This window comes from Pipistrellus kuhlii, unplaced genomic scaffold, assembly GCF_014108245.1.
Source record: "Pipistrellus kuhlii isolate mPipKuh1 unplaced genomic scaffold, mPipKuh1.p scaffold_m20_p_17, whole genome shotgun sequence".
Lineage (NCBI taxonomy): Eukaryota > Metazoa > Chordata > Mammalia > Chiroptera > Vespertilionidae > Pipistrellus > Pipistrellus kuhlii.
Genome location: NW_023425482.1, coordinates 21,007,751 through 21,026,209, shown reverse-complemented (window position 1 = coordinate 21,026,209; position 18,459 = coordinate 21,007,751). Strand labels below are relative to the sequence as shown.

The window sequence follows — 18,459 nt, the reverse complement described above, 5'->3', positions numbered from 1 at the left end:
TAGGTTGTCTGCTTACTGTACTTCTCAATTTAACTTAGTATGTCAGTGAAGTGCAAACACTTACTTGCCTTTCATGTCTGTTTTTCTAATTAATGGCTTTTGTCTCTATTATAATTCTTGGCAGCAAAACCTTCCTTTCTGTGCTTTGAGTTTTTAATTCCAAAGAAAATATTTTATTTCCTCAAAATCATTCAGACCTAAGTCTGTATCAAGAAGACAGAATGCCCAAGTTCTGAATTTTCTGGCTTTCATACTTTAAAGGCTGAGCTTAAGTGTCCTTTTCTATCATGTTCCCAGTAAAAATATGACTTTAAAAAACAGTTTTCACTAAAATTTTGTGAAATTAATATGTTCTAGAGCATTTAAAAAATGAGATCACTGGCTCAATGGATAGTGTACTGGCCTGCAGACTGAAGGGTCCCAAGTTCAATTCTGGTTAAGGGCACATGCCTGGGTTGCAGGCTTGATCTCTCCCTGGCCAATTGATGTATCTCTCTCTCACATGGATGTTTCTCTTTCTCTGTCTCTCCCCCTCCCTCCCACTCTCTCTAAAAATCAATAGAACAGTATTCTTGGGTGAGGATTAACAACAACAAAAATATTTTTTAATGAAATCACGAATTAGTATTTCTTAAATAGCATTTATTGGTGATCTCAGTCTTAAATAAATTATTCTACATGGCAGCTCTAGAGAGAAGACCATGAAAAACTGTGTGACAGATGAGAGTTCTACATCAAAAATCAGTGCTGATGTTGATAATAGGATTGAAACTGGTAAGCTTTCTCTCTCTCATCACAAATGATTAAAACATTAGTTGTTTTGGCATTTGTGGCCAATCTTGGGTAAAATGAAGACAAAACAGTTGAGAAATAACATGGATTTGAAGCAAATATAAGATTTACTGTTTGTTTTCCTCCTTCCTCTCACTGCCAGAAGGACCCTATTTATTGAGCAGGCCTAAGCCAGAACCCATTAAAGCCTGAGCTGCACTCAGAGTTCAGTTTCACTTTTATCACTTTACATCATTAGTACATCCTAAAAATTGCATTGCCGATCCTCATGGGCCCCTTGGCATTGCCAAGGTGATTGATTCATTAGCCAGAAACCCATGACTCATCTGCATCAATGCAGCTCACTCTCTGGGCCTTCTGGGCTTTTCCACTTGAGCCTTTGCACTGCAGAATCTCCTGTGTTTGTGCTGTGTTCCTCGGGAGTGTTCCTGTAAGCATTGTTGATAATCTAATATGACTAAAGTGGTTATGCCACATAAATGATAGTGCCACAGACTAGGAGAAAACTTTCCACTGGAGAAATTGCATGCAGTGGATCCTTGTGGATTAACCTGGCACTCATTAGATGACCTTTTACTTGAGAAAACTTTCTTCTATGTTGAGGCCTTTCTGCCTCTGAAGGATCTATGGAATTATACCCAAACTCTAAAAATCAACCCTAAAATTTCAACAATAACTGTAGTAGATTGACTGTGTAGTTTAGGTAGTAAGGGTTTTCACTTTGTAACATATAATCTTTTTTGTTTGTTTGGTTTTTTATATTTATATTTTATTTTTTTTAATTTTTTTATTTATTAAATTATTATCTGTGTACATATTTTAACATTGCCCCTCCCACATACCCTCCCTCCCCAGAGTTTTGTGTCCATTAGTTGTACTTATATGCATGTATACAAGTCCTTCGGTTGATCTCTTATCTCCCCCAGATCTCCCTACTCTCCCTGGTGTAATTTTACAGTCTGCTTGTTGCTTTACTGTCTTTATATCTATCTTTTGGTTTGTCAGTTTATAATGTTTTTTAATGTCCATAAATGAGTGAGGCCATGTGGTATTTCTCTTTTATTGACTGGCTTATTTCACTCAGCATAATGTTCTCTAGTTCTATCCAGGTTGCTGTAAATGATGAGAATTCCTTCTTTTTTATGGCAGCATAGTATTCCATTATGTAGATGTACCATAGTTTTTTGATCCAATCATCTGCTGACGGGCACCTAGGCTGTTTCCAGATTCTAGCTATTGTAGATTGTGCTGCTATGAACATAGGGGTGCATATATCCTTTCTGATTGGTGTTTTTAGTTTCTTGGGATATATTCCTAGGAGTGGGATTACTGGGTCAAATGGGAGTTCCATTTTCAGTTTTTTGAGGAAACTCCACACTGTTCTCCACAATGGTTGCACCAGTCTGCATTCCCACCAGCAGTGCACGAGGGTTCCTTTTTCTCCACAACCTCGCCAACACTTGTCGTTTGTTGATTTGTTGATGTTGGCCATTCTGACAGGTGTGAGATGGTACCGCATTGTTGTTTTGATTTGCATCTCTCGGATAATTAGTGACTTTGAGCATGTTTTCATGTAACATATAATCTTTTGTTTTCCTGACTTATCTATCCATGTGCACATTTATTGACAAGTCATTTTTATAGCATTTAATTATAAAATAAACCATAGTGAAATATTTTTATTTTCCTTTCTTGGAAGTCTCAATGCACGTAAGTCATGGATCATGCATTTCTTTATTTCATTTTAAATATTTCAGAATTGGTTATACTGTAGTAATTTTGAAAAATATTGACAAGCATGGAGAACAATATTTTAATCACTCATAAACCTTTTCCCTAAAGAGAATCCCAGTTAATTTGGTATACTACCTTCCTGTCATTTTTTAGGTGAAAGTATTTATATATCCATTTCCAGAAAGACAAAGATACATTGAAGCATAATTGGTCTTTTCATATGAACTGAATTAAATTCCACCTATGTCATATTGCATCATTAGCACACACAAAGATTCACCCCATGAATTAAAATGTTTTATAGTATATAATCTCTGCTGAGAACAACCTGCTTTACTAGACACATGGCCATTTCTAAAGGTTCTTAGAAACTCCAGCTGTTGCCTGGATTTTTTTAAAAAATTTATTTTGTTAGTTTGAAGTATTAAGGAGTTTTGCTTCCACTGAAAATTATGTTTGTGCTAGATCCCTGGAGAGTTTTGCCTGTAAGCACTGTTGGTAATTCAATATGACTAATGTGGTTATGCCATGTTAATAGTCCTGCCATAGGCTAGGAGAACATTTTTTGAAAAATAGCTCTTGCCGAAACCAGTTTGGCTCAGTGAATAGAGCATGGTCTACGGAATGAAAGGTACCAGGTTCAATTCCGATCACGGGCGCATGTACCTTGGTTGTGGGCACATCCCCAGTAGGGGGTGGGCAGGAGGCAGCTGGTTGATGTTTCTCTCTATCCTTCTCCCTCCCTCTCTGTAAAAAAAAAAAAAAGCTCTCACTAGCTCAGTTGTTCAAAACAGTGCTTTCCCATCAACCATTTAGACAAGGGAGGGAAACTCCACTATCTTGGATCCTCATCTGACACTTCTAACCACATAACCTTTGTCTCTTTCGAAGGTTCCTCTCCCTTTCCCCATACTCCTAAAATAATCATATTTAGCCTGCCTTTAAACACTCCTTTTCTACTTTTTGCCCTTATAGATCTGATCTATTTCCACAGTTCGCTTTATTTTCTCCGTGTAGATGACTCTTAAATATATTGGTCTAGTTTTGACAAACTGTATCAGTCTCTCCCTGCACCAGTCCCCCATTTCTGTTGACCAAATAGCAATATATACTTAGAGTCACTTTCCAGTCCCTCAAGCTAAACATGTTAAAAAAAAAAACAAAAAACCCTTCCTCCAGCTGTTATCATCACTTTCCCATTACGGCAGGCTCAGTACCTTAGTAATTGATGTTTGCTTTCTTCCCTAAAGCCTAGCTGAATGCTCATAGTATGATCTACAATTGATAATTTTTTCTTTCCCTTTTTAAATAGTTTCTTAGCAAGTAAGCTTAGTAGCTATCATTTACTGAGTGAGTGCAAATGCTGGGCCAGGCCCTGTGCATTATCTCATTTAATCCTCACAACAACCTTGAAGGTGGTTATAATTATCCTTGTTTTTTTGTTTGTTTGTTTTTAAATATATTTTATTGATTTTTTTACAGACAGGAAGAGAGAGGGACAGAGAGCTAGAAACATTGATCAGCTGCCTCCTGCACGCCCCCCACTGGGGATGTGCCCGCAACCAATGTACATGCCCTTGACCGGAATCAAACCCGGGACCCTTTAGTCCGCAGGCCGACACTCTATCCACTGAGCTAAACCCGTTCCGGCTAATTATCCTTGTTTTACAGATGAGGAAAATGAGAACCAAAGAGGTGCAATAACTTGCTCTAGTTATACAGTAAGTGGCAGATCTGAGATGCAAACTCTGGTTGATCTGTCATCAAGTCCTCTTAACCATTATACCATGCTGCCTCACAGTCTCTTCTTTCTTCATTGTATTTTGTACATTCCTGCCAGATTAATTTCCTTAAAACTCAGCTATGATACTCAGATTTGCCTGCTCAAAAACTTCCATGGCTCCCACTCACCTACTAAATTAAGACTCATTAGTCTGACATACAAGCCTCCCCTAAACTCTGGCTGCAGTTTGTCTCTCCAGTCTAACCTGTAACCTTATCTATTTCTCAACTGCAATGTCCAATGCTTCAATCAAACCAAACCACTCCCCCTCCTTCAAATAGTTCTTTCTCCATCCTCTGCCCCTTAACTAATGCTGTCCCTTCTGCTTGGAATGTTGTAAACATTCTACCCTTTCACCCAGCCGATGTGGCTTGGTGGTTGAGAATCAAACAGGAGGTTACGGTTTGATTCCTGGTCAGGGCACATGCCCAGGTTGCACGCTCTATCCCCAGTGTGGGACATGCAGGAGGCAGCCAATAGATGGTTCTCTCTCATTGTTGATGTTTCTATCTCTTCCTTTTCCTTCCTCTCTAAAATCAATTAAAAAAAATTATATATATATATATATATATTAATTCTACCCTTCCTTTATGACCCAACTCAAAGTCCATCCCTTTGAGTGAAACTTTTAAAATTGCTCAACCCAAAAAAATTTTCCTTTTCTCATAAATCCTCATAACTTATCTTCTGGAAATAGAAAATAACTTTTTACTCTGTGGATATTGTTTTTAGATATATAACATTTTAATGAAGTCCAACTTGTTTATACACTTGGGAAATATGTATAACATTTGCCTTTTTAATTTCTATTAAGCCTTTCATAATTTATGAAGCCATTTCATACCCATTATCTTGTTTTAACTTCACCTCACCCTAAGAAACAGGCAGGTTAGGTTTTTATCATAATGTTTTACAAGTGAGGTGACAGATTCAGAGAGGTTAAGCAATATGCCCAAGTACATGTGGTTTCCAAGTAGTGATCACAAGAACTAGCTCTCAATCTTGTGACTTCCCTCCTAGTATCTTTCCACAGATATGTTGCCTTTGACGTCTGGTCAGTGCTCCATTGTATGCCTTTTCTTTTAACACAGACTCAAACAAAGGACTGTTTATTCCCTTCTCCAACCGGGAAATAAAGGATTCCCTCATGAGCACTTCTGCAAACCAAAGCAACAGTATACCAGATCAGAAATCAGACCCTTTCCCACTGGGGACACAGGTAACGTATTCACTTTCCTGCTGATGCATTGACTAGACAGTGATAAGTACTGGTAATTCAGTGGACTCTCAGTTATTTCTGAAGATCTAATAAGACTTGTTTGATCAGGGCATTTTAGACCCTTAAACAGGAAAAGTCAGGACAGGATGCAGAGGACCTTCTGCATTAATTTTAATTTACCTTTTCTCCTCCCCGCTAACCTGTTATCAAATGTGGTATATTTATTCATATAATTTTAGCACATTTTACGCCAGGTATTTTGGCCCTCACACAGGGATGCAGCTGTTACGATTTTTGGCTGGTTTTTCAATCTTCTCTTTACACAGTGTCTCCATCTCCTATTACCTGTTCCCAAATTTTCTACCTCTGTCTTTTAATTACTGAATCTTACATCTCAAAGCTGGCTGTCCCAATGCTACTTCTTTATTGAAACAAACAAAACAAAACAAAACAAAACAGAAAACGGGTAAAGATGGCATGGAAGCTTTAGCTGGTTTGGCTCAGTGGATAGAGTGTCAGCCAGGTTTGATTCTGGTCAAGGTTATATGCCCGGGTTTCGGGCTCAGTCCCCAGTAGGGGGCATGCAGGAGGCAGCCAATCAGCAATTCTCTCTCGTCATTGATGTTTCTAACTCTCCCTCTCCCTTCCTCTCTGAAATCAATAAAAAATATATATACTAAAAAAAAAAAAAAGGTGGCATAGAAGTTGTGGACAATGGAGAGGCAGAGATCATACAAGATGGGGGAAATTTTTAAAATAAGTTTTTAGGGAAAAACATTGGTGGGAAGAAGACAACCATTATGTAAGACTTATTTATAAGAGTGAATATAATGCAGAATTGACTTCCTTACATTCAACTTCTCCTTTTGTCTATATGTTTTTTAAAATATATATTTTATTGATTTTCCACAGAGAGGAAGGGAGAGAGATAGAGAGCCAGAAACATCCATGAGAGAGAAACATCAACCACCTGCCTCCCACCCCACCCCCACCGGGGATGTGCCCGCAACTAATGCATTTGCCTTTGATCAGAATCGAACCTGGGACCCCTCAGTCCGCAAACCAACACTCTATCCACTGAGCCAAACCAGATTTGGCATGTCTATATATATATATATATATTTTTTAAATATATTTTATTGATTTTTTAGAGGGATAGAGAGTTAGAAACATCGATGAGAGAGAATCATCGATCAGCTGCCTCTTGCACACCCCCTACTGGGGATGTGCCCGCAACCAAGGTACATGCCCTTGACCAGAATCGAACCCAGGACCTTCCAGTCCACAGGCCGATGCTCTATCCACTGAGCCAAACCGGTTTCGGTGGCATGTCTATATTTTTTAAATATATTATGATCAATGAAATTGCTCGAAATAGTCAGAAGGAGGGGGGGAAAAATCAAAGCTCTGATTAATCCATAATTTGGGTAATCAACACTAAATTAGTAAAAAGTAACTTTTTTTAGTTTGAGTATATAACTTCATCTTATAAAAAGACAAATTAGTATTTAGTTGGTTCTTTTGTTTTTGGGACTTCTACTTGGGTAACTTAGAAACTATCTCAGTTACCATTTTTAATATCTTAGTATTGATTTAAAGGTAATGGAAACAATGGATACTCCAATCTACAGTTAAAGTTAAATAGCTCTTTTTAGATTAACATACCCAACTTTTAAAAAATCACTTCTTGAAGTGAAAGAAAAAAGGAAATTGAATAGTTTGCTGTGTATCCTTTTTCACTTAAAAAATAGGAAGTGGGATTTCTTTCTTTGCACACTACAAAAAATATACTAAATACTTTAAGATGAGTTTTGAAAAAGCAAACTCCAGATGGCTTCCTATTTTGTATCATCCTTGATTAATTATGCTTCAAATTAATTTTTAGCCTATTAAGACTCCCAGTAGCCCCTGTGGTCAATACTCAGCTTTACCAGAAGGTAAAAATAAGTGTGGGAGTTCCTCAAAAAGAAAAAATAAAGGTGGCACCCTCTGACTTCTATGCTGAGTTATCTAAGAAGGAAAATATATAGTATTTCACTGATATGGCTTTTACTATCTAAGGATATTTTGTATTTTCAAGGAGTCTCCTAACTACTCCAAATCAACTCTGGAACCTCTTTGTATTGTGGCAGTTTTATTTATTTTTTAAAATATATTTTTATTGATTTCAGAGAGTAAAGGAGAGGGAGAGAGAGGTAGAAACATTAATGAGAGATAATCATGGATAGGCTGCCTCCCACTGGGGGTCCAGCCCACAACCTGGGCCTTGGCCCTGACCAGGATACAAACTGTGACCTCCTGGTTCATAGGTCAACGCTCAACCGCTGAGCCACACCAGCAGGGCATTGTGGCATTTTTAAAATAGGCTTAGCTGAAACCGGTTTGGCTCAGTGGATAGAGTGTTGGCCTGCGGACTTAAGGGTCTCGAGTTCGATTCCGGTCAAGGGCATGTGCCTTGGTTGCGGGCCCATCTCCAGTGGGGGTGTGCAGGAGGCAGCTGATCGATGATTCTCTCTCATCGATGTTTCTAACTCTCTATCCCTTTCTCTTCCTCTCTGTAAAAAAATCAATAAAATACATATTTTTTTAAATAGTCTTAAACCTGCCTTTTCTTGAAGGCCTCTTTCCCTAGTCTGCAAGGATGGTCTTGCTCACTAATAGGAAAATATTCTGAATGGCTGGTGTAGTAAACTCTCCTTCTCTCAAACTTTCAAACTTGTTTTTAGATGCAAGAAGTGAGAAGAAGGGAGATGCCAAGTGATAATCATCAGGAAGATGGTAAATATTTTGCTCACTGAGTATTTTTCACCATACTAATCAGAGAGATCTAGATGTTATGGGATTTGGGAGAAGGAAATGTGCCCGCAACTAAGGCACGTGCCCTTGACCGGAATCGAACCCGGGACCCTTCAGTCCGCAGGCTGACGCCCTATCCACTGAGCTAAATCGGTTTCTGCTGTAGGAATTAATTAATTTCTTGCATGAAGGTATCTTTTCCAGATCAGATTTTTATTTGCAGGGGCTTAAGGCACTATTAATTTGGGATCACATCAATCCAAGCTCAAAACTTGAGGTTTCCAAGACTACCTAGATAATGAAACTTGGATTACCAGTTAGTACAAGGGCTGCTTTAGTTTATTTTACCCTTACCTTGAATATTGTGTCCTGCTCAGGGTTTCATAGTAATATATAGGGGGAGGGAGCAGGAATTTGGGGTGGTTTGTCATACTCCTCACCATGATGGATCCTGGACTTGGACTTCTATACCTGTCACCCTAAAACTACTTAGGGTAAAAGTGAGTTTAAATGCTACAATAGATTTACCTATATGAGTTCTTGCTGTTTCTTAGAGTTTGGGCTAGAAATTCCTCACCAGCTCATTAGCTCTCTTATGCTTTTTAGAACATATATCACCCTACTTTTTAAATGTCTTTAATAGGAAGAATAGTCTGAATTATCTAATCTTATTTTTTGTACTTACATTCTTTTGCTATGTTAAGATATTGTTCTATAGCCGAGGCCGGTTTGGCTCAATGGATAGAGCGTCGGCTTGGGGACTGAAAGGTCCCAGGTTCGATTCCGGTCAAGGGCATGTACTTTGGTTGGGGGCACACCCCCAGTAGGGGGTGTGCAAGAGGCAGCTGATCGATGACTCTCTCATCGATGTTTCTGACTCTCTATCTCTCTCCCTTCCTCGCTGTACAAAAATCAATAATATTTTTTTTTTAAAGATATTGTTCTATAATCTTTCTCCCACTATATAGGCTGGCCCTGGGTAAAACACTGATATTCTTCTAGGTTCTATAGAGCTATACTTAGTTCCACTTTTTAAAAGTTAATGTGACTAACTCAGATATAGTATGTTTTCTTTCCTAAGGAAGCCCTTTCTAAGCACATGCAACTCTGAAAGCCCTAAAGAGTACAAAGACTTTTCTTTTGATCTACGGCTGTACTTGCCCCGCTATGAAACTTTTTGGAGATGACTGGTAGAGCTGTCTGATACAAATGCTAGAATTTTCACAGGTTTTGCATTTCCTACCATTTATATTGGTTTATGATGGTGATTCCCAATGAATGAACCTAGAACCTCTGGGGATGGGAAGGAATTAGCTTTATCAGGGGAGTCTATGAAATCATAGACCTGCCAACTATTATCTATTAGCTGAATAAATAAAGATCACAACTATTGTGGAGATACATCAAATTTTTTTAATGTGAAAACTAGAGGCCTGGTGCATGAATTTGTGCACCAGTGGGGTCCCTTGGTCTGGCCTGTGGGATCTGGCCAAAACCGGCTCTCCAACATTCCAAGGGGTCCCAGATTGTGAAAGGGTACTGGGGCCAGGAAGGAACACAGGAAGTTGGCCAGCCAGGCAGGGACCACAGGGGAGGGATTGAGGGAGGACTCCAGGCTATGTCCAGCCTGTCTTGCTCAGTCCCAATAGGCCGGACCCCAGCAGCAAGCTAGCCTGTCAGTTGGAGTGTCTGCCCTCCTGGTGGTCAGTGCACATCATTGCAACTAGTCGTTCCACCATCAGGTTGATTTACATATTATCCTTTTATTATATAGGATTATGCTTTGATTGGTTGAATGGCTGACCAGTCAACTGGACACATAGCATAGTAGGCTTTTATTATATAGGACAGTGTCTAGAAAACTGACACTACAGTTTTAGGAGGAAATTCCTAGGAGATTAAATTGACATGAAATTTATCTCAAGAATGTTACGGATTTTTCACTGTTTACATAATATCCAATATGGTGGTCGGGGGGGTTGTTGTTGTCCATGCAGAAATCCTTTCATCATTTTATGCTACCATTTATCAAAATTATAAACCATCTCGTCCTGAGAAATTTTTTAGGTAGACAGAGATATGTCTAGTATAATGAGGTATCTTAACTGAGCCAAGAAGAGTTCTCATTGTATTTTGTTCCTTTTATTTTCCTTGGTGGTGGTTAGAATTCAGACACTACTCACCTCGCCAGTCCACAGTCCGATCCCCAGAGAAGATGGCTAAAGAAGGGTACCGAATATCTTTTGTGGACAATAAAGCTTCAGGTTCTTCTCCAGAAAAGGACATGCTACCAAAACCCGATGCTTATCAGCTTACCCATGATACTTTATTGGGTAAACGCTTGGATGTCGGTGATTCTAGCCAGATCCATCCCTATCAGTTACCTTCTGATCTTGGTCTAGACAATTATGATAGTCATTATTCTCACACCCTATCCCTGCATGGAAGTCTTGGTAAAAGGCCTCAGAGAAGCAAGAACTACCGTGACTATAACATAAAGGCTTCAAATGACATGAAGGCTACCACATCCCATTCCTGTGGAGACTTACTGACCCCTCTGTCAAACCCTGACTCCAGCACTGGAAGGCTTTTGAAGCTTAGTTCAGGTAATAGTTTTATAGGCCTTTTCATGAACATGAAAATGGAGGGTATAACTGGAAATTTTGGAGTACACATTTCTAAAATTGTATTAGCATTATCTAAATTGTAGTTCAGAGTTGCCAGTGGTCATGGAATCTCCAGAAATCTGCAGGGTATGAGTTTAATGTGATATATATATTAGAGAAATGTGAGATATATTATAGAAATATATTGTAGACGTGAGCTTCATATATGTCATTTTAGTTAAATAGCAACCCAAGACATATTTCTAGTAGCATCTAGTCTTTTCTGGACACTAGTCACTTCTTTTCTGGTAACTTTTTCAGAAAAAGCTAGTTTCAGGTAAGTAACAGATATACCCTCTTTATTTATTTACTTATTTACTATACAAAAATTATTAAATATCTGCTATGTGCCAGATAATATTATATCTCTGCAGATAAAGTAGCAAATAAAAATAAAGTTCCATGTATATTTTATCATAATAATAAAAAAAGTCTACTTCATGGACTTTCTATTCTAAAGAGGGTAAGACAGATGATAAACAAGTTAGTATATAAATGTATGCCAGGTTATGATAAGTGCTATGGAGAAAAATAAGATAAGGGTATAGAGTGTAATAAGGGGGAGATGATGTTTTTGACAAAATGATCAGGGGGACTTTCTCTGATGAAATACAATAAAAGTAGAGACTTGAATGAAATGAGAGTATAAGCCATGTGGGGAAGAACTTTCTAGACAAGTGGAAATAGTAAGTGCAAAGTCTCTGAGGCTGGAACATGCTTAGTAATAGTATGTTCAAGGAACCACAAGGAGGCCATTATGGCTGCAGCAGAGTGATTGAGGTGAAGTGTAAAGAGGAAACAAGCAGTCCGGCTTTTATTCTGGGTGAGATGAGAAAACAGAGAGTTTGTAGTAGAGGAATGATATGATATAACTTAAAAATTACTGTGGCTTCTGGGTTACAAATAGAAAATGGGAGCAATGGTAGAAACTTAGAAAAACATTTAAGAGGTTACCTAGAGGTAGAGGTGGTATTGATTCTGAATATATTCCAAAGACAACATCCCATTATAGTCTGATAGATTGAGAGAAATAAGGTCAAGGATGACTCCCTGTTTTGAGTCTGATAACTGGAAGAATGGAGTTATCATTTACTAACTAAGATGGAAAAGAGTGGGACAAATAGGTTTTAGGGTAGATATCAAAATGCTGTCTTAAATCTTAAATCTGAGGCACCTGTTATAACTTCTCAGAGATGCCAGTTAGATTATTAGACATATTAGTTTTGAGTTCAGGGAACCAGAAGTGTATGGATGGCATTAAAACTGAGACTGGATTGGATCTCACCTAAGGAGTAAATGTAGAAAAAAAGATCTGAGGACAAATCCTGAGCCCTCTAACAATTAGAAATCCAATAGATGGGGAGAAACCGGCACAGAGAGCAAGAAAGAAGCAGCCAATGAGGTAGGAGAAAAAAAGAGGAGTGGTGTCTTGGAAACCAAGTAAAGAATGTATTTCAAGGAGGAGTGAGGGAGTGATCAATATATTGTGTCAGATGTTTCTAAGAGAGGAGAAGAGCCTGGGACTGAGAAGTGATTCTAGTATTTGGCAATGCATTAGTGAGCAGCTTCAGGAGACTTGTGGTTAATAAAAGCCTCACTAATGTGAATTTAAGAAAGAATTAGAAGAGAGGAAATAGAGTTACCAAATATATACAACCCTTTCAATGAGTGTTTCAGTGAAGGGAAGCAGAGAAATGGAATTATAGCTGGAGAAGGGATGGGATCAAGGATATCATGATGGAAATGATCAAATAGAGGGAAAATTGATGATTCAGGAGGAAAAAGGAAAAGTACAGGAAAAATCCTTAGGTAGTCAAGAGGATATCAAATCCTGTCCACCAGTGGAGAAGTTGGCCTTAGATGAAATACAGACCATCGATTATAACAAGAAGGAATTCAGAGAATTAATACAATAAATACATAGATTTGGTGGTGGAATCACATAGATGTTTCCTCTGATTGCCTATTTTTCTCAGAAAAATAAAGGGATAAGTACCTGAGAGTAAGGAGGGAGGAGAAGTTGTTGGAAGTTTCAGGAAAAGAGATGTGAAATGGTCATCTCAGAGAAGATTAAATTGACTAGAACAGTGGTCGGCAAACCGCAGCTTGAGAGCCACATGTGGTTCTTTGGCTCCTTGAGTGTGGCTCTTCCACAAAATATCACAACCTGGACGAGTCTATTTTGAAGAAGTGGTGTTAGGAGAAGTTTAAGTTTAAAAAAATTTGGCTCTCAAAAGAAATTTCAACCGTTGTACTGTTGTTATTTGGCTCTGTTGACTAATGAGTTTGCCGACCACTAGACTGGAGTTAAGTGTATTAGGATAGCCAGGCAGTACAAGAGCCCAGTTACAATAGCAGTCATGTATGTGAAGTGGAGATGGTGAGAAGAGATACATGTTCTCCAGCTACCTCTCACTGCTCTGGTGTAGGCCTAGAGTATGTGGGTAGTTGGATTTAACCAGAATTTGTTAATTGACAGATTTTTGTCAGGTGAAAAAAAGAGTCCAGAGAGTTGAGGTTATATACTGGGGAGATTATGACTTTTGGACTCTGGGTGGGATAAGGATGGAAGCAAGATGAGAGAGCTGAAGAGCAGATTCATCTCCCAGCATGTTCCTTTCACAGATCTGTATGCCACAACCCATTTCAACAGTGACCCTGCTCTGCTGGTCAATGTGGAGAAACAATTATCCTCCGGCGTAGGGGATCTGACCCCAACACATGGTCAGTTCCCAAACAACTCCGTGCTGGGAGACTCTCTACGCACCCTGCTGATGCCTACTGGGACTTCAGAAAACAGAGAGAGTTTGACCAAGAGGTCACTAAGCCCATCGAAGAGAGGATTCAAACGGAAGGACAATATCTTTGCCACACTGAATCCAAAGCATGGTTTCAGAGATGCCACAGGCAACGAGGCAAGTGTTGGCTTGTTTGTGCTCACCGTACTTTCCGGCGTATAAGACGACCTTTGAACCGAAAAAAGTCAACTGAAAATCTCGGGGGTCGTCTTATACACCGAGTATATCCCGAATAATGTCTCGATATGCCGCTAAACGAATTTTCCAACTCGATCCCGCAGCAGTTACTGCAAGGCTGCTCAGACCGCCTCTCTAACTCAGCCAATCCAAGCAGGCTTTTTATGCATGCAAATTATACATGTTCTGTACCCAAAGCTACACTGTGTTCTAGTAAAAAGCCTGCTCAGATTGGCCAGAGTCAGAGAGGCGGTCTATTAAAAAAAGAACTGGTGTTGCCTCGGAAGTGGGAGGTAGTCTTATACAGCGAATATAGGCCTAAACCTATGTTTTAACTATAAAATTAGGGGGTCGTCTTATACGCCGGAAAATACGGTATGAATAAAACACCTCGGATGTAAGACCAGAATAGGGTTCTTTTTGGGGTGGGGATGGTCCTGACCAAGAGTGCTAGAAACTCAAAGGGATTTTCAGAGGCAGTAATTAATACTGCCAGGCCAAAGCCTGTGATTCTTCTGCCCTGGGGAACGTCATTCCCCTTCTGCCACATTGCTTAATTTTTGTCACTGGGAGAATCTACTTCTAGAGCATAAACATTGTGGGGAAATACTTTGATAAGTGGCAGACAGAGTTTACCCAAGGAAGAAATCAAAAAGTTGCCTGGGGCTCAGGGTTGGCTAGAGAGTGATCTCTAAACCCTTGTTGTTTATCATGTTTATACATTTGCTTTGGCCACAGCAACTTGCTTGAGACGTTTCTTCTAAAAGCATTGCTTTTCTGTCTAGAAAGTAAAATTATTTCATTTGTTCCCCAAAGTAGCAGCAGGTAGAAGATGAATTAGATTATCCAAGGTATTTTTAGCTGAGAATGGTTAAAGAAAGTGCAACAAATCAATAACCATTCCCACATATATAATATAATTAATTTTATAAAGTTATGATATGATAGTAGTGTACAATGGAATGTCATTATTTTTTCAATTTTAATTCAGTAACTAAGTTTTGCCACTGCCTTTGCATACATTGTCTATAAAGAATGCCTTGTACTCTCCTCTCATCTGTTTGAGTTTTAATTTTTCTCCAGGCTCCACTTCCATCATGAAGCCTTTTTCTCTTTATTTAAAGGAACCTCAGTTCTTATGGCCCTTTCTTTCCTGGAACCTATAATCCTTTGTCATATGAATCATTTGTTATTTAATTATTTGTTGTCTATAACGAAGCAGTGACTATTTCTAGTCACTCAGTTTTCAATTGTGAGAAATCTTTTTGAACATTGGCATGGGTTTACAAGTTTTATTTAAAAAAAAATTTTTTTTACTCTTTAAATACTTTCTATTTCATTTTCAAAACTTCAGAGATGGCTATAATTTTTATACACCAAAGGGGGCAGTCTCGTAATACTTTCTTGGCTTTCTGGTCCATTTTTCCCATTTTCAGCCACCGGGTACCTGTTTTCCCAGAGAGCACTGTGTGTTAATGTATTTAGGTACAGGAAGGTACAGGAACACTTAGAATATTTGGGATGCTGTATTAGTAAGACATGTTCTAGGAAATTTTTTCACTTCTACTTTGTATATATAAAATAGCAATTAAAATCTCAAGGCACTATCCTGGATAATCTTAAAAACTCATTCTTTTCTTTCTGTTAGATACTATTTTTATTTTTATGAAGAGCTGTAAAAGAGCTACTTGGATGTAAATATAAAAGAAATATAATGTTCAGTTTCTAGAAAAATATAAATCAGAAGATAGCTGAAAAGAGCATTTAAAAAGTTATTAAATCTAATTCCATGATGTGCAAAATTAAACTGAACATAAATTTGTGATTAGAAAACTTCTTTCTGACCAACTGACTTTAGAATCATAAACAAATTATAAAAACTTATTTTTAAAAGCCATGAGCCATAATTTGCTGAAAATGAAAAGACTCATAAAAATTAATAAAATTACTTCAAAAGTTTATAAAAATTATCCCCAACTCTCACCACATTGTGATAAATGAAAGAAAATCTGTAAAGAGATATATATTCCAAGTTGTCCCATGATATATGCACAATTATCAATACATAAAACCAAGGGCAATAAAAATGTTCATTTTTGACGAATTAGGCCACATGTGTAACTCATGTTATAAATATCACTCTCATCATAGATGCTTCTCTCTCTTTTCCTCTCTAAAACCAGTAAACATATCCTTGGGTGAGGATTAAATTTAAAAATATAAGTAGATACATAGATAGATACTAGTTTTCTCAGTTTAAACTTTCTGTCGTTTTCAAATATTCTAAAATAAGTATTTTAAATGGAGAAACTTTTTTAGAAAATGCAGGTTCACGTATTCAGACTTTAATTTTAAAAGCAATTCAAGCTGTTTCTTCAAGAAGCCTGCGTTCCAACACGCACTGACTTTGGTATTCTGCTTCACAATTGGTGGGCGTAACAGCATCAGCTAATTAATCATCTATAACTTTTTATATCAAAAGAGCCAAAGATTGAGAAATAATTTGGCTGGTTTTTGTTTTGTTTTTGTTATTCCTCGCCGAGGATATTTTTCGATTGATTTTTAGGGAGAGTGGAAGAGAGAGAGAAAGACAGAAATATCGATGTGAGAGAAACACATCGATTGGTTGCTCCTGCATGAGCCCCAACTAGGACCCAGGACAGGGAGGAGCATGCAACCGAGGTGCGTGCAATGCCCTTGACCAGAATTGAACCCAGGACCCTTCAGTCTGCAGGCTGCCACTCTACCCACTGAACCAAACCGGCTAGGTCTAATTTGGCTGTTTTTAATATATATCAGCTTTCTTGAAGTTCATGAGACCCTACAAAGAAGATTGGTAAACAGATCTGTCCAGTAAAACCCACAATTTCTTAAATCATTCAGATATGTCTATATATGTATTTACTCATGTCAGAATTAATAAAAAACAATTGTGAATTTTACTGGACAGATCTACCTATACATCTATATATACAATTCTTACTGAATAAAATGTCTTTAGTACTGGGTCCAACAATAACATTTAACATTTAAAATGTTATAAGCTTATTGTAACATTAACTCATAACATAAGCTTATTATGAGTTATGCTTTTTACTAAATTATTTCCCATTTTATTTTATGATATATAATAACTTTCTGAAAGTGTTCTGCAATTTAATCTTTTCATATTACATAATATATTGAGCCACTGATGTAGGTGTCAAAAACATTTTTTGTTTTCTTCTCACAATCTCTACAGAAAATCATGTAAGAAGATACTATTAGCTTTGAAATTGTCCTTGACTATATTATCATATTTGCCTTGGACATAAATAATATTCTTTTCTTTTTTTTCTTTTTTTTTTAATGTTAACACTTTAAGCGTCTGAATTCTTATTTCCCTAATTGTGTAAGAATGACGAATGGTTGGGCCTTTTGTTTTTTTTTCTTGAGCCTCTCTCTAGTGACCTGGGCAGTTTGCATGGTTTGCCAGGAAACCACAGTTCCCAGATCTCTGCCAGAACCTCCCATGTGGCCACTGTCCTCAGACAGCTCCTGGAGCTTGTGGATAAGCACTGGACCGGCTCCGGCTCCCTCCTCCTCAACAAGAAGTTTCTGGGTGAGTGCTTTCTCAGTTCTGGGAGAAGGGCTCTGACTTTGCTTCTGTTCTACAAGGAAAACTGTTCTCGTGATCAGTTACCAAATTTCTCAATAACACAGTAATGGAAAAGTCTGCGTTTTCCTCATAATCTTCTTCCTGTTTGTTTCATCTGCACTCTTCCATCATGTACCAATTATTTTGTTCCTCCTGTAACTTTTTTTTTTTTAGTAGTCTTTGGGTAATATGTAGAGTGATGAGATATGTTAACATGACAGAGTGGTCATGTTAATGGTTACAAAGGATTTTATGATCCTCAGGAAAGTGCCGATAATAAATAGTGTAGAAATTAGGTTTGATCATCAGAGTTCTGAGATGCCTGTTCAGATGTTATAATTTGAAAACTTCCAGTGACTAAATGACCTGCTTTGCTTTAGGGCATCTTTCTTTTTAGGAATTTGGGAAAAAATTGTTTTTGCAAACCTTGGCCCCATGTGTTTATTAGTTGTTTAATGGCAGAAAAATTAAAGGAGTTCTTTTTTTTAATATATATTTTATTGATTTTTTTACAGAAAGGAAAGGAGAGAGGGATAGAAAGTTAGAAACATCGATGAGAAACATCAATCAGCTGCCTCCTGCACACCTCCTACTGGGGATGTGCCTGCAATCAAGGTACATGCCCTTGACCAGAATCGAACCTGGCACCTTTCAGTCCGCAGGCTGACGCTCTATCCACTGAGCCAAACCGGTTAGGGCTCAAGGAGTTCTTGGTGGTGAAAAAAGTTTAAGTAAAAATTAGAAACTTTAGAGTTATTTAGACTTATCTTTTTTTTTTAATTTTCTAAATGGATACGCAGAAGAAATCTTAGCACAATTACTTTTATTCCCACAATGACCCTTTGCTCTCACTTTGT

At 38.0% G+C, this 18,459-nt stretch overlaps 1 protein-coding gene across 2 annotated transcripts in view; it reads left to right on the top strand.

The window, feature by feature from the left end:
- Positions 1–18,459, top strand: part of LRRC36 (leucine rich repeat containing 36) — a 36,498-nt gene that overhangs the window by 11,393 nt on the left and 6,646 nt on the right. Inside the window, exons 5-10 of one of the 2 annotated variants that reach the window (XM_045582789.1) lie at positions 686–774; positions 5,401–5,528; positions 8,255–8,306; positions 10,490–10,657; positions 13,616–13,905; positions 17,401–17,566. In XM_045582789.1, coding sequence (XP_045438745.1) covers positions 686–774; positions 5,401–5,528; positions 8,255–8,306; positions 10,490–10,657; positions 13,616–13,905; positions 17,401–17,566 — 893 coding nt within the window. Of the gene's footprint in view, positions 1–685; positions 775–5,400; positions 5,529–8,254; positions 8,307–10,489; positions 10,931–13,615; positions 13,906–17,400; positions 17,567–18,459 lie in introns of both variants that reach the window. The other variant, XM_036440776.2, reaches the window with a different exon arrangement.